We start from the raw sequence: 15,215 nt of genomic DNA, 5'->3' as shown, positions 1-15,215 counted from the left end.
CTGTAACTTTATAGTGCCATAAAAAGTGCTCTAAATTACAACACTATAAAATGTCCATGGAGTACTTCTATACATAGTGTTTTAGTGTGAGGTAGTCCTCACTTAACTTTTATTTATTTATTTGTTTTTTAACTTTTCATATATTTACTTGAATTCAGTTTTTATGTAAAAATACCCAATATTCTCATAGATGGACTTATCCATCGTGCTTATGATGGGCGGGTGTTATGTTTTTTCAGAAATAGGCAAAGGGATATAATTTAGATTATTTTTTATTTCAAAATATAAAAGATAAGATAATATACACTACAAGACAACTGATTTCCACATTAAACAGTTATTTATTTCATAGATTTCATAGACATTAGGGCTGGAAGGGACCTCAGAAGATCATTGAGTCCAGCCTCCCGCCCAAAGGGCAGGAAGTCAGCTGGGGTCATAGCCAACATTAAATCCTATGGGATCCTATGATTTTCCACACTTATGTAGCATTGCATTTTTTAAAGCCAATCCAAAATACCATTCAGGAATTGTCTATGATGGTTATAACATTGCTTGACAAATGCTATTGTAAATGTATAGCTAAAACCCTAAATAAGCATCACAGTGCTAAAATACTTTGTTTGTAATTGCAGTTGTTGACAGCTTCTATTGTTTGTGCAATCCTGGATATGCAGGGCCAAAGTGTGACCAGGACATTGATGACTGCATTATCAATGCTTGTGACCACAATTCTACATGCATGGATCGACATCTGGTTAGTACACGATTCAAAAATTGTTATACTGCTTAGATGTCTTTCATGAAGAGGTGAGGCTATGTTATAACATGATTTGAATCCACATTAATCTGTGCACCTAGACAAGAGTTTTGTAATTAAGATTTCCACAGATATGTTTTCATTATTCTTCATTCCTTGTCAATATTATCAAAAATAGTTTTATTTTTTAAAAGCAATTGCTGATTTAATTGTCTTTTAGAGTGTGTGTGTGTGTGTGTGTGTGCGTGTGCGTGCGTGCGTGCGTGCGTGCGTGCACACACACCATTTTAGGTTGTGACATATGGCGAGATGGAGTAGCTACACTAGCAGTAAAAACTTCATCACCAGTGCATGGTGCATATCCATTAGGGATCTCTGCTAGCACAGGTATGCTAGCACCACCATAGCAGCAGAAGCACCTATATAATAACTTTTATGCAGACATTTGGGACAGTATTTGAAAAAGGGGAAGTAAATTAAATTCATTATAATATAATGAATAGCTGGTTACTTCTTGGGATTATATGAATGTGCATCAGTTGGTTCCATGGTACCACAAAGGTGGAGGTAAAGGAAATTTAGAAACCTCGCACCGTCCCTCTTTCAAACACTTTCCTGATTGTCTGTAGAAAAGTCATTTAGGTGGTTCTGCTGCTGTTGTGATGCTAGCATATCTTTGCCAGCCAAGGTCCCTAAAGGAAATGCATCATGCACTGGAGGAATTTTTTCTGCTAGTGTAGTTACACCACCTCTCCACCTATCACAAAGTAAACTGACTAAAATCCTCTTTTAGCATATCAGGGTTTTGTTTGCATAGCTTCAGCATCAAGGCAGAGGCAGTCTGTTCAGAATTTCAATGTATATAGCTCTGTCAGCAAAACTTAGTTGTGTAAACAAGAATTTGGAAATTCTGGTTTTCAGTTACCAGTTGGTCACTGGAAGACCACCCATCACTGTTTTCTTAATCTGAAGGTGAAATATAAGAGTACAATGAGTTAAAGCCAAAAGCTGAGAAAAGGAAAAGGCTCCTTCTGTAAATAATATACATCCTAGAATCTGTTCTGAGATCCTTCATATACTTTCTTTATTTACAATGAATCATGTAGAACCTGATTCTGATGACACAAGTCAATGGAAATTTTGCCATTTACTTAAATAGGAGCAGCACTGTTAAATTATTCTCCCTATCGCTCAGGTTCTTTGTCTGTAAAACTGTGATAACACTTAGCTTTCTAAGGGGTTTTTGGTTGCTTTTAAAATATATTTGATATTCCTGAATGAAAAAGGCTTGAAGGGGAATGCACTAAGTATAGACTCTTGGTGGCTTACTGATGCTGATGATGCTACAGATGCAATGTTCAAACTAGAACTCATCCATATACTCTTAAATCCTTCTGCTTTTTCTCATATTAGTAAAACTGGAATATGTAAACAGCTCTGCAAAATGTTTTCTAAGCATAAAATTCAGTTTACATTTTCTTAAGACTTGTATGTGGTGTTTGTTGGAGATTTTCTGCCTCTTGAGAATTGCCTAGATGTGGATAATGACCTCATTGATAATGCCTGCTCACAAAAATGTTGGGCATTAACTCTTACCCTTGTCTGAAAAACACTTATTTAGAAGTTTTATTTTATTGAGGGGACTGCAGATCCTTGACCACCTGGGCAATAGCAATCATTACCTGCTGGATTTCACTATCCAATGCCGGGTGTCAAGGGCTCACACCAAGGCTAAAGCCCTTGATTTCAGAAGGGCCAACTTCAATGAACTTAGGAGACGAGTGGGGGAAGTGCTGAGGACCCAGAAAGTACAGGAGATGGGAGTCCATGAGGGATGGTTGTACCTTAAGGGGGCGATCCTCCAGGCCCAAAGGATAACAGTCCCTGAGAGAAGCAAGGGTGGGGTAAGAGTGTTCAGAAACCCTCTTGGCTCATCAAGGGCATTCAGCAATGCCTGATGACTAAAAGGGGGGCGTACAACCAGTGGAAGGGAGGAGCTATCACCAAGGAGGAGTACTCTTCCTTGGCCTGTGAGTGTAGGAGAGCTATTAGGAAGGTCAAGGCAGAGATGGAACTCAGGCTAGCATCCAGGGTTAAGGACAACAAAAAGTCCTTTTTCAAGTACATTGGGAGCAAGAAGAGGGCACCAGGCAATGTAGCCCCCTGCAAGACATGAATGGTAATCTTGTAGCTACACCAGACAAGAAAGCTGATATTTTTAAGTTTCTTTGCCTCTATTTTCTTGAACAGGGACCAGGACATCCCACCTACCAGAGGTAGGGACAATCTTGAAGATAGCTCTGTCAGGCCTTCAGTGCAGTGCAGGGATCTTCTGGAAGGGCTAGACATTTTTAAATCTGCAGGCCCAGATGCCCTCTACCCAAGGGTGTTGAGGGAGCTGGCAGGGGTCATCACATAGCCCTTGGCCTGACTATATGAGCATTCATAGTCATCTGGCCAGGTGCCAAGGGATTGGAAACTGGCTAATGTGGTCCCAATTTTCAAGAAAGTGAGGAAGGAGGACCCAAGTAACTATACGCCTGCAAGCCTCACCTCGGTGCTTGGGAAGATCTTGGAGAGAATCATCAAGGAGCACACCTGTGGAGGCCAGCAGGAGAGATCATGCTAAGGGGCAATCAGCATAGGTTCATCAAAGGCAGGTCCTGCCTGACCAACCTGGTTGCCTTTTATGACCAAGTAAATAAATTCTTGGATGATGGTGTCACCATGGACATAGTTTTTCTAGACCTTAAGAAGGCCTTTGACACTATCTCTCACCCCATTCTCATCAATAAATTAAGTGACTGTGGCACTGATGCCTACACAGTTGGATGGGTAAAAATTTGGCTGATGGGGCGCACCCAGAGAGTAGTGGTGGACGGGTTGTACTCCACCTGATGAGAAGTGGGATACCCCAGGGCTCTGTCTTTGGGCCCGCACTGTTTAACATCTTCATCAGCAACTTGGATGAGGGGGTAGAAAGCACGCTGTCCAAGTTTGCTGATGACACCAAGATGTGAGGCAAGGTGTACACACTTGAAGGGAGAGAGAGGCTGCAAATAGATTTAGGCAGACTACAAAAGTGAGCAGATGAGAATAGGATGGGGTTCAATGTAGATAAATGCAGGGTGCAGCACCTTGGGAGAAGGAATCCACAGCATACATAGAGACTGGGGAGTTCCCCTCTTGAAAGCACGGAGGCAGAACAGGATCTTGGAGTCATTATTTACTCCAAGGTGAACATGAGCCACCAATGCCAGACCACAGCCAGAAAGGCCAGCCATTACCTTGTCATGCGTCCAAAGATGCATCTCAAGCTGGTCCAGAGAGGTGATACTCCCCCTCTATGTGACTTTGGTCAGGCCGCAATTAGAGTACTTTGTCCAGTACTGGGTGCCACACTTCAAAAAGGATGTGACCAGCCTGGAGAGGATTCAGAGGAGGGCCACCCACTTGGTGAGAGGGCAACAGAACAGGACCTATGAGGAGAGACTGAGGGACCTGAAACTCTTCAGCCTCAGCAAGAGGAGGCTGAGGGGGGACCTGGGGGCTGCCTACAGACTCATCAGGGGAGATCAACAACAAATAGGTAAAGACCTTTTCTCCCCAGCACCACCTGGGGTGATAAGGAACAATGGTAATAAGCTGATGGAGAATAGGTTTAGATTAGAGATCAGAAGGCAATATTTCTGGCACTACACCATCCACCATCTGGATTTCACCATCCAGCACAAGGTGGCAAAGGCCTACAGCAAGGCAGCAGCCCTAGATTTCAGGAGGACAAACTTCAGTTAGCTAAGAAGAATAGTCAGGGAAGCACTGAGGTCCCAGAGGGGAGGGGAGCCAGGTGTCCAAGGAGAGTGATCGCTCCTTAAGGAGACGATCCTCCAAGCCCAAAGGGAGGTAATCCCAATGAGGATCAAAGGGAGTAGGAGGGCACACAAGCCCCCATGGCTCACCAAAAGCATCCAGGAATGTCTCCTAGCTAAAAGGAAGATGTACACCCAATGGAAAGGAGGGGACATCACCAGGAATGACTATACTTCCATTTGCTCGGGGATGTAGAGAGCAGTCAGAAGGCCAAAGCAGAGATGGAACTGGGACTAGCTTCCCGGATTAAGGACAATAAGAAGTCCTTTAAATACATAGGGGGTAAAAAGAAGGTTCCGGGTAATGTGAGGCCCCTGCAGAACACGTTAGGAAATCTGGCCGTCACACCAGACGACAAAGCCAACAATGTTTAATGATTCTTTGCCTCCATCTTCCTAAGCAGGGACCGGAACAGTCACCCCCCCACTGGGCCCCCCTCAGGCCCCAGGGGAGGCACACCTAGGCCAAGGGTTAGTGAGGAACCAGTTAGGGAGCTTCTAGAGGGACTAGATGTATTCAAGTCAGCTGGTCCAGATGATCTCCACCCTAGAGTACTAAAGGAATTAGCTGAGGTCATTGCAGGACCCCTGGCACGGCTTTATAAGCACTCATGGTGCTCTGGTGTGGTGCCAGAGGACTGGAAGAAGGTGAACGTGGTTCCCATCTTCAAAAAGGGGAAGAAGGAGTACCTGGGAAACTATAGGCCAGTTAGTCTTACCTCGATCCTAGGCAGGCTGTTCAAGAAAATTATGCTGACACACATCCACAAGGGGCCAGCAGGGGATTTCATGCTTGGGGGCAACCAACATGGGTTCAACAGTGACAGATCCTGTCAGACCAAACTGGTGGCCGTCTATGATCAGATCACCAAATCGTTAGATGCAGGGTTAGCAATGGACATAGTCTTCCTGGACTTTCGGAAGGCTTTTGACACTGTCTCTCACCCTGTTCTCATTAAGAAACTGGGGGACTGTGGTGTTGACACCCACAGAGTCAATTGGGTCACCAACTGGCTGGAGGGCTGCACCCAGAGAGTGGTGGTGGATTGGTCATTTTCAGCCTGGAGGGATATGGGCAGCGGGGTTCTGCAGGGCTCGGTCCTCAAGCCCGCACTGTTCAACATCTTCATCAGTGACTTGGGTGAGGGGGTAAAAAGCACCCTGTTCAAATTTGCTGATGACACTAAGATGTGGGGGGGATGTGGACATGCTAGAAGGGAGCAATAGGCTACAATCAGGCCTAGACAGGTTACAAGGGTGGGCAGATGAGAATAGGATGGGATTCAACACAGACAAGTGCAAAGTGATGCACCTGGGGAGGAACAACCAGCACCATACCTCCCTTCTTATCAGTACAGGTGCAGAAAAGGATCTTGGAGTTATCATCGACTCCAAGATGAACATGGGCCAGCAGTGTGGGGATGCAGTCAGGAAGGCCAACCGTACCTTGTCATGCATCCACAGATGCATCTCGAGCAGGTCCAGGGAGGTGATCCTCCCCCTCTATGCGGCACTGGTCAGGCCTCAGTTGGAGTACTGCATCCAGTTCTGGGCGCCTTCCTTCAAGAGGGATGTGGACAACATGGAGAGGGTCCAGAGGAGTGCCACTCGCATGATCAGGGGGCAGCAGGGCAGGCCCTATGAGGAGAGGCTCAGGGACCTGAACCTGTTCAGCCTCCAGAAGAGAAGGCTGAGTGGGGATCTAGTGGCCTGTTATAAACTAGTCAGAGGGGATCAGCAGGCACTGGGGAAGTCCCTGTTCCCCCGAGCACTGCCAGGAGTGACTAGGAATAACGGTCACAAGCTGGTAGAGGGTAGATTAATCTAGATATCGGGAGGCGCTACTTCACGGTCAGGGGGGCTAGGATCTGGAACCAACTTCCAAGAAAAGTGGTGCTGCCTCCTACCCTGGGGGTTCTTTAAAAGGAGGTTAGATGAACATCTTGCTGGGGTCGTTTGACCCCAGTAATCTTTCTTGCCACGGCAGGGGGTTGGACTGGATTATCTACTCGGGTCCCTTCCGACCCTAGAAACTATGAAATTTTACAGTTAGGGTGGCCAAAGTCTGGAACCAACTTCCCAGGGAAGTGGTCCTCACCCCTACCTTGGGCAAATTCAAGAGGAGGCTGGATGATCACCTGTCTGGGGTTTTGTGAACCCAGCATTCATTCCTGCCTGTGGCAGGGGATCAGGCTAGATGATCTGTTCAGGTCCCTCCTGACCCTAGCTACTATGGAACTGTTGAGTAGGCCAGGTGAACTCAATGGGATTTGTCACATTCATAAAGTAAAGCTGAGATCAGGGCTTGCTTAATTATTAAGAACTGTTAATATAATTTTTAAAATGTGCATGCTTCTACTTAGGAAGTGCCCCCTATTCTCTGCTATCAAATCAACCCCTCAATATTAAATTTAAAATAACAGGCAAGCAAACCAATAAAACAAAACAGAAAAAGAAGATTGAAATACAAAAAAAAAAAAAGGGATAACACAATACTCTGAGAAAATGTATTCTCTCTGTTTAGGCTTTTCTCTTTCCCTACTCACATTTCTCTCTAGTTAAATGGATGACACACAGCAATTTATATAAATTGAGATTTTATAATTAACTTTTGATTACATACTTATTTTCACTTTCCTCAAATTATTTTTAATCCCACAATGTTTTGTTGATAAATACCAACTGTGCAAGGAGGGGGAGGGAAGGGAATGTAAATTCACTGATGGGAAAAACAGAACGGTTTTATTAAATTCAAAACACAAATTGATAAACCTGTTTCTCAAATATAAAAAGTCAACAGTTGGGGCAAAGTGGAATTTTTGTAATTTTACTTTTATAAGTTAAGTAGAAGAACATGCTACAGTAGATTTCACTCCAATCTTAGATCTCTTCCTGTATCCTTTTTGAAAAGCTATTTGCTTTTTCAGCTGCTACCTTATTTTAAAGATAGAGTAATATCACGAGTTTAAAATCGCTTTTAAAATACTGTTAGACTATTTTGATATACAGTATATACAGATATAGATCACACACACACACATTACTGTTGATCAGCCACATGAACTCTAACTAGCTATGAGTATCAAGGACAATAAAAAGTCCCTTTTCAGATATGTGGGGAACCAGAGGAAAAGCAAGGGCAACATTGGACCCTGCTGAACCAGATGGCACAGCTGACAACTGACACCCAGGAAAAAGCCAACCTATTAAATGGGTACTTTGTGTCGGTCTTTCATCAGTCCCATGGGATGCCCATGCCTGCTATGGAACAGGGAGGTCCAGGTGAGAGAAATCCCCCGCCCTTCATCAATGCTGACCTCGTGATGGAACACCTTGAGAGGCTGGATACCTTCAAGTCAGCCGGCCCTGACAATATACACCGCAGGGTACACAAGGAGCTGGCAAGCATCATAGCCCAGCCCCTGGCACGGCTCTTTGAGAACTCCTGGTGCTCTGGTATAGTGCCTGAAGACTGGAAGAAGGCCAGTATGGTGCCGATCTTCAAGAAGGGGAAGAAAGTGGATCCAGCAAACTACAGGCCCATCAGCCTGTATGGCTTGCATCCATAGATGCTTCTCAAGCAAATCCTGGAACATCATTTTCCCCTTGTACTCAGCCTTGGTGAGGCTGCAGCTGGAGTACTGCATACAGTTTTGGGCTCCACAATTCAAAAAGGATGTAGAGTAGCTTGAGAGGATGCAGGGGAGAGCCCGCATATGATCAGAGTTCAGGAGAACAGACCTTATGATGACGGGCTGAGAGCCATGGGGCTCTTTAGCCTGGAAAAGCTCAGGTTCAGGGGTGATCTGATGGTCATCTATAAGTTTATCGGGGTGACCACCAGTTTCTGGGGGAACAGTTGTTCACTGGAGCACCCCAAAGGATGATGAGGTCGAACGGCTATAAACTATTGCAAGACCATTTTAGGTTGGACATAAGGAAGAATTTCTTTACTGTCTGAGCCCCCATGGTCTGGAACAGCCTGCTATCAGAGGTGGTTCAAGCACCTACATTGAACACCTTCAAGAGTAAATTGGAGGCTTATCGTGCTGGGGTCCTATGACCCCAGCTGACTTCCTGTCCTTCGGGTGGGGGGCTGAACTCAATGATCTTCTGAGGTCCCTTCCAGCCCTGATATCTATGAAATCTATTAAATCTGTTGTAACATACTTCATCCTACTGAGAGACAACTAGTGTCATAGTGTTGAGGACAGCGTTGCAAGATTTGAAAAGGGCACTTTGTGCCTGAGACTTTGTCGAACTATGCTCCCAACTGTAGAGTTGGTCCAATAAAAGATGCAACTGAAATCCCTTTGTTTCTCACATATTTCTTGGACCACCTTGGATCAACAACTTTTTGACTCTACTATTAAGATTTTACAAAGTTATTTTAGAATCACCAGGACAGAAAGCACTTGATACTCAAAACATGTTCACACAGATACATGTTGTATCACAGCTGTGAGAATATTTGATACATTTAAATGCTCCAAGTATGGTTCACAAATACAATATTTTATTAGGTCAATAAAATATAAATGTTATATTTTATACAAAATGGAAATAGAAACAGGAGTGCTTAAAAAGCTTTTCAAGCAACAAGATCATTTTGGGCCCAATCAGTAATAGAAATATAGCTTGTTTTATAAATAAATAAATAAACATAACTCCTCCACATACCCACAAAATATGAAACAGTTTCTATCCACACAACTTCCACTGAATTTTATCTCTCTTGGGAACACTTCAGTCTCTGTCCTAGCTTTCTTTTAATCAATAAAGAATACAAACCTTTGTGCTAGCTCCAAGATTATAATTGGCTCTGTATAGACACCTATTTACAATGGAAACTACCCATAAAGAAGTGGTTAGTCACTTTAATATACAACACTGCATTGTAGTTTTGCTTTTCGCTTTTTTTTTTTCACGTGCTTTATTTCCCATATTTTCTTCCCTCATTTGTGTTTGTTCTCATCCTACAGAATATACATATTTGTCGTCTTCTGTGTCACGGAGTTGCACTATTTTGTGTTAAATGGACTGTGACACAGATAGCAAATCACTAAGATCCATGTAGGTTTAATGTTTTTCAGAAAAGCTGGCATTAAAAATATGTGACTAGTGGAAAATAAATACAAAAAGTTTGAGTTTAATGTCAAGGTGTTATTCTAGTTTTAAAGTTTGTTCATGATCAAACCATTGATTCTCTCATAAAACTTAGCCAGTGTTCTCCCAGCATGATATCACCATAAATCCTTGAAACAAACACCTTCTAAATATATATTGTGATGTTTCAATATGATTATATTCTCTACTAGCAAATTGCCTGTCAAGAATAACAGGCAGGCAGGGACAAAAGCATGCGTCCAGTCCCCCTGCCTTCAGGTCTGGGTCTAGACTTGCCCCCCTTCCCTCTCCCCACACCGGTTTGGATCTGGGCCTGTTCCCCCACTCTCAAGCCCATTCCACCCCCATCCCCCACGCTGCACCTCTAAAAGTGTGTGGGAGGGGGATTGTTTCATGACCTGGTCTGACCAGGGCCCCGGCTGGGCCAGGTCATGGGGCAGTCAGAGCCCCACGGCTCATCCAGGGGCATGGCCCATGACCCTTCAGTCTGTGCACAGGGCAAAGGCAGGCTGCAGCTGCAAGCTGTGTTCAGCTTCTGCTCCATGCCTTGCTGTCACTGCATTGACAGTGGTGTGGCACCATGTGCCTTGGTGCCCAGTCTTCCCAGTGGCAGGACTCACGTGGTGGTGGACCATGCCACTGTCAAAGCAATGGCAGTGAGGTATGGAGCAGAGGCCAAGCACAGTTGCCACCCCGTGCCCTGTACTGCCCCCCCCCCCCATGCTGCTGCCCCCTCTGGCCATGTGCAACCACCCGCTCCTCCCCTCTCCCCCTTCCTTGGTGGAGGTGGTCGGAGGCCAGGGAGCAGGGCAGGTGGTCAGGGGCATGATGCAGCAGGGTGGGGTGGGGTGGGGTGCACTGCTACTGGGCTGCACAGCACACTGCACCCACTCCCCACCTCTCGCTTTCTGCCAGCTGTGGTCTGGGGACACACTGCAGAGTGCTTCCCAACAACAGTCAGCAGGGAGTGGAGCAGGCTTGGTGCAGTGTACCACATGACGGTGCCAAGCAGCCATGGCCCATGGCAGGGATCGTGCTGTGCCCTGTGGCAGGCAGCACCCCATGGCAGGCAGAGCACCATGACCCCGATCACTTGGCCCATTCCCTGGCCCCCGACTGCCTCTGCCTGTCTGTCTGTAATGCTCCAGGCCAGCTAAACAAAGCCCACCCTGTGGGCAGCGCATGTGCATTTGGCCCAGAGTATTACGGATGGACAGACTGATAGACAGACTAAGGTTTTTATTATATTAGAATTCTAGAAAGATAAAGATCTGTTACCAATTTTCATTACAAGTCTGTGCTTTAGGTTCTTTCATTTTTATAATAATGTTTTCTCCCAGCAATTACACTGGAAGCAGGAACAAGTTCAGTGCATAATTACAGTATGTAGGCTGTGATTAGATGTATAGTTAATTTCAGAACATTATTATTTTAAATAGTGAAAAACTGTTAGCATTTATTCCTTAGTTTGTGAAACAAAGTATTTTGTATTAATATTGAGTTTTTGGATCAGTCTTGCCTTAATCTATATTGACCTTGCAAAAAATATGAAATTTAAATAAACTTTTGATTAATCAGTGTAATTGGAGAAGGGGAGAGAAATTCATGCACACTCAAAAAAAAAAAAGAGCTTAAAGCACTTTCTTTGTGTTTTCCACTGAAAAAGTGCTACATGACACTGAAATTCTAATCCCTAGGACCAACAGCTAAAGCACGACAAGCTCATTTTCATTAAATAGCTTCTGAAAAAGTAAGCCCCTGGTTTACCTGGCTTTTAGTCCAATTAGAGCCTTGGGGCTAGATCCAGAAATAGACATGCCATTGTAAGGCAATGGTTTGGAATAATTAACTTACAGAATTCAAGCACCTAGTGACATATTCAGCTCCAAGTTAGGCAAACTGGTTCATGATACAATATACAGGGAGAGTTAAGCACATAGGAATGGGATTCAGAGAAAGCAACAAGCTGAGTATGGGGTTCACTTAACTAATCAGATTGGTAGGTGTCTTGTACTAGACCACAGAAAGGGGTAACTACTACTCATGATTCTTTTCTATGTCCGATTCAAACTATGGACTTAAACTTGACATTGGCCATGATGTGTTGGAGTCATTTTCTTCACCTCTTCTTTAATGGTAGAAATCTGGATGCATCCGGCTTTATCCAACAGCCAACTGTTTAGGCAAGTCACTTATCTCAGCATGCCTATTAACCTTGCACTTAGGGCACTCTCCTGGCATTGGGAAACCTGGTTTGACGATGGATTCTGCATGCCTATAGGCATAGGCAGGACCTAAGCAAGGATTTGGAGGCTCTCAATATAACCATCTCAACCAAAATTAACTCATGACAAGTGATCCTGGTTTTCTCTGTTTAAAAACTATAAATTCTCTGATTTTAAAACATCCATGATTAAAATCTTAATCTATTGACCTTGCACTTAAATTTCATATTTTTATAAACTGTATGTATGCATGTATTAATTGAACACAGTGTTTTATTGATATATTTACAATTTTAACGCCATTTGGAAGCCTACCACTGCCTCAAGCACTATAATAAAAGAAATTCTAAGTACCTATACAATTAGGTATTTAATTTTGGTTTGTTTTTTTTAATGGAAAATCAGCTCTTCCTGCGCCCTTCACTCACCAGGATGCAGGTCCAGGCCCCCCACCCTCGCTAGTGCTGTTGGAGGGAGCCCCCAGATGCTAGGGCTGTGGGCCCAGGGACTTGGGTCCACAGCCCTCTTCCCCCACAGCTGTGCCTGAGTCCTGGCTGCCCATAGGATGCAGTGACTGCTACAGTGGAGTGGAGCACGGAGCACAGCTCCCCCTCCTACATGAGTGGCACAGCCCAACCAGAGTTCATGGGTGGGGCAGATGCAGCCTGCCTATTGTGGGCTTGGACTCTTTGTCCTCCAGCCCTCACCCAGGACCTCCACAGCCCAGCAGGCAGGATCTGGTGTGGCAGGGCAGAGCAGTACTAGGCTGGGAAGCTCAGTGCCATTTCTGGGAGATTCACACTGTGCTGGTGAGATGCCCCCTACCAGCCTGGCAGCAGTGCAGGGCACAGCTCCATGCTACTGCCCCTACTATTGCTGTGCAGGTAGGGGGTACCTTGCCACAGCAGAGCAACACTTGCAGTGGAAAGGAACTTCCCTGCCCAGCCCTGCTCTGCCCTGCCATATGGGTCCTGCCTCGTGGGCTGTGGGGGCCCTGGGGGGAGAGCAGCAGGATGGGGAGCCCTGCTGCCCAAGCCTGCAATGACCAGCCTTCCCCCAACCTGTGCACAGATCTGGGGGACATATGTCCCCCATGCCCACCCAGGAGTGCACTGAATGGTGGAGAGTTAGCCTGCCCTCCCTGGATGAGCCACCTGTGGCTCTGTCGCACTCCCTGCCGGGGCCCTGCAACCGTGCATTCCAGCTTTGGGCCCCAAGACTTACACACCACCCAGTTAGGCAGAAGCCCTAGCCCCCATGCCACCCAAAACCCACTGTCCCTCCCTCCCTATGAGGGCCTCCATCCCACCTTCCCCTCTGCCTGACTTATCTGTGGGTAGCTGCTTTCCAGGCTGCCTGGTGGCCATGTGCATTTGTGAGTGTGCAGATGCACATGGCACCCCCACCTGTCTGACCTGCCTTTTGTTACTTAAAATTGCCGATAGCTCAAATTAAGAGTGAGACCTTAAAAAGGGGCATAAGGCAAAATGCTGTGTTTACTGATTACATGAAGCAGACACATAAGCTTGGACGTGCCAGTCATACAGACAGACATATACAAATAGACATACAAACAAACATAGACAGACATACAGACAAAACCACTCCAGTAAGAGTTATAGTTACCAGCAGATCTTACTTAATATTAGCACTGGATGGCAGGGTCCAGGCTTATTGAGGATATAAGAGGGGGTATACAGGCATGCATGCCTGTGCTCCATGAGGTTGCAGAGAGTGGATTCTCCATCTTGGCCTGTCTAAGTTTCACTTTTATAGGGATTTCAAGTCTTTGTTCAGCATTGGGGTTTTATCATGCTAAGTTTTTAATTAGAGGCTGTTTCTTCTGGTTATCTCAACTTGAGGTTATTCCAGTAAAGTTGGTTATCTCTGCCTTGAAGCATTATGTAGTCAATATCTTTGCCTTGAAGCATTGTGTAGTTCAAATGGAAGGATATGCAAAATTCTTTCTTCTTGCACCTGATTACAGATGAGTTCTTTAGCCATCTATTAATTCGTGTAATTAGTTTACTGTCTGGTGACTCATACGTTGGCACCTTATTGCTAAACCTTCTTCTGTTTTCATACAAATAGTTACCATTCTTTCACCATTTACCCTCTCACACAGACACTCATGTACACAGGGCATTCAAACTTCATCTACTCATGTCAAGCAGGGAACAAGCACAAAGTGGAGTTTTAGTTGTTCATATAATCATGGAGGTTGATCAATTCAATACTATTAGCATTTAAACATAATAACTAATATGCAACCATTTGTACTACACTTTCTCTCACTCTCCCCAGTCCCTTTCAGGTTGGAACTCTACCAGCCTGCCGAGAGCTCTTTGCAAAAATGAAAAGTCCCTTTTTGACTGAGGAAAACACGGAAAATCCATGTTTTTTTCCCCCATTTTTCTGTAAGAAATGGAAAACCCGGATCCCTGCTTATGAATAGATATGTCTTCACAGTTTACCATATATGATGCACAAGGGAGTGAAAAAGTAGAATAGGATGGGAATGCCACTGAGGAAAAGGACCCAACACATACCACAACCATTTGGGATATTCCCAGGAGAAACCAAAAGGCTGTCTTAACGACTCATGTACCATCACCAGATAACATAAATCAGAAAAAAGGTTGTCGGTACATCTAATAATATCAGTCTAGATTTGTAGCCCATCAATCTAGCTAGTATTTTTATTCAGTTCCAAAGCCTGATTATAAGGATATTGCAAGAAAATAGATGCTACTGAAGTTGTTGTATTGCCAGCAAACTTTCCTGTATTAATTGCCTGTCCTGAAAAGGAACTATTAGAGAACATCGGACAAATTGTGAATTATTAGATAATGCATAGACTGAGTGACGTTTGTTTTACAGAAAGAGGAAGTACTTGTCTAATGGTTTGTAAAATGGAACTATATCTTGTGGTTATATGGTATCTAGATAAAATTCAGCTGTATGAAAGCAGTAGAAAATCTGGAATCTGAGACTGGTTAAAAGGCAGGAGATCCTGTCATTGTGCAAAGAGAGGCAAGCAACCTGATGTATGACAATACAGAGATATCACTGGATGAAATGCTTTAGGTTGGGTATGTCTATTAATAGCCAAATAAAACATAAAAAATAATACATATAAACAGAAGTATAAGTTCCGAGCTACAAAAGTATTAAAAAGTAGCCCAAAAAAATACAATGTATATTCTTATTTGTGAAGCTCCGCTTTTCCTTTCT

The 15,215-nt window shown here is 44.4% G+C and overlaps 1 protein-coding gene across 1 annotated transcript in view; it reads left to right on the top strand.

Annotated features, from left to right (window-relative positions):
• The window catches only part of EYS (EGF-like photoreceptor maintenance factor), a 1,897,540-nt gene that overhangs the window by 605,786 nt on the left and 1,276,539 nt on the right, over positions 1-15,215 (top strand). Inside the window, exon 21 of the mRNA XM_090034512.1 lies at positions 636-757. Within this exon, the coding sequence (XP_089890638.1) occupies positions 636-757 (122 nt within the window). The remainder of the gene's footprint in view (positions 1-635; positions 758-15,215) is intronic.

This window comes from Crocodylus siamensis, chromosome 1, assembly GCF_052110815.1.
Source record: "Crocodylus siamensis isolate JL-2025a chromosome 1, ASM5211081v1, whole genome shotgun sequence".
In the NCBI taxonomy this organism is placed as follows: domain Eukaryota; kingdom Metazoa; phylum Chordata; order Crocodylia; family Crocodylidae; genus Crocodylus; species Crocodylus siamensis.
The sequence above is the reverse complement of the archived record's forward strand: the minus strand, read 5'-3'. Positions and strand labels throughout refer to the sequence as shown.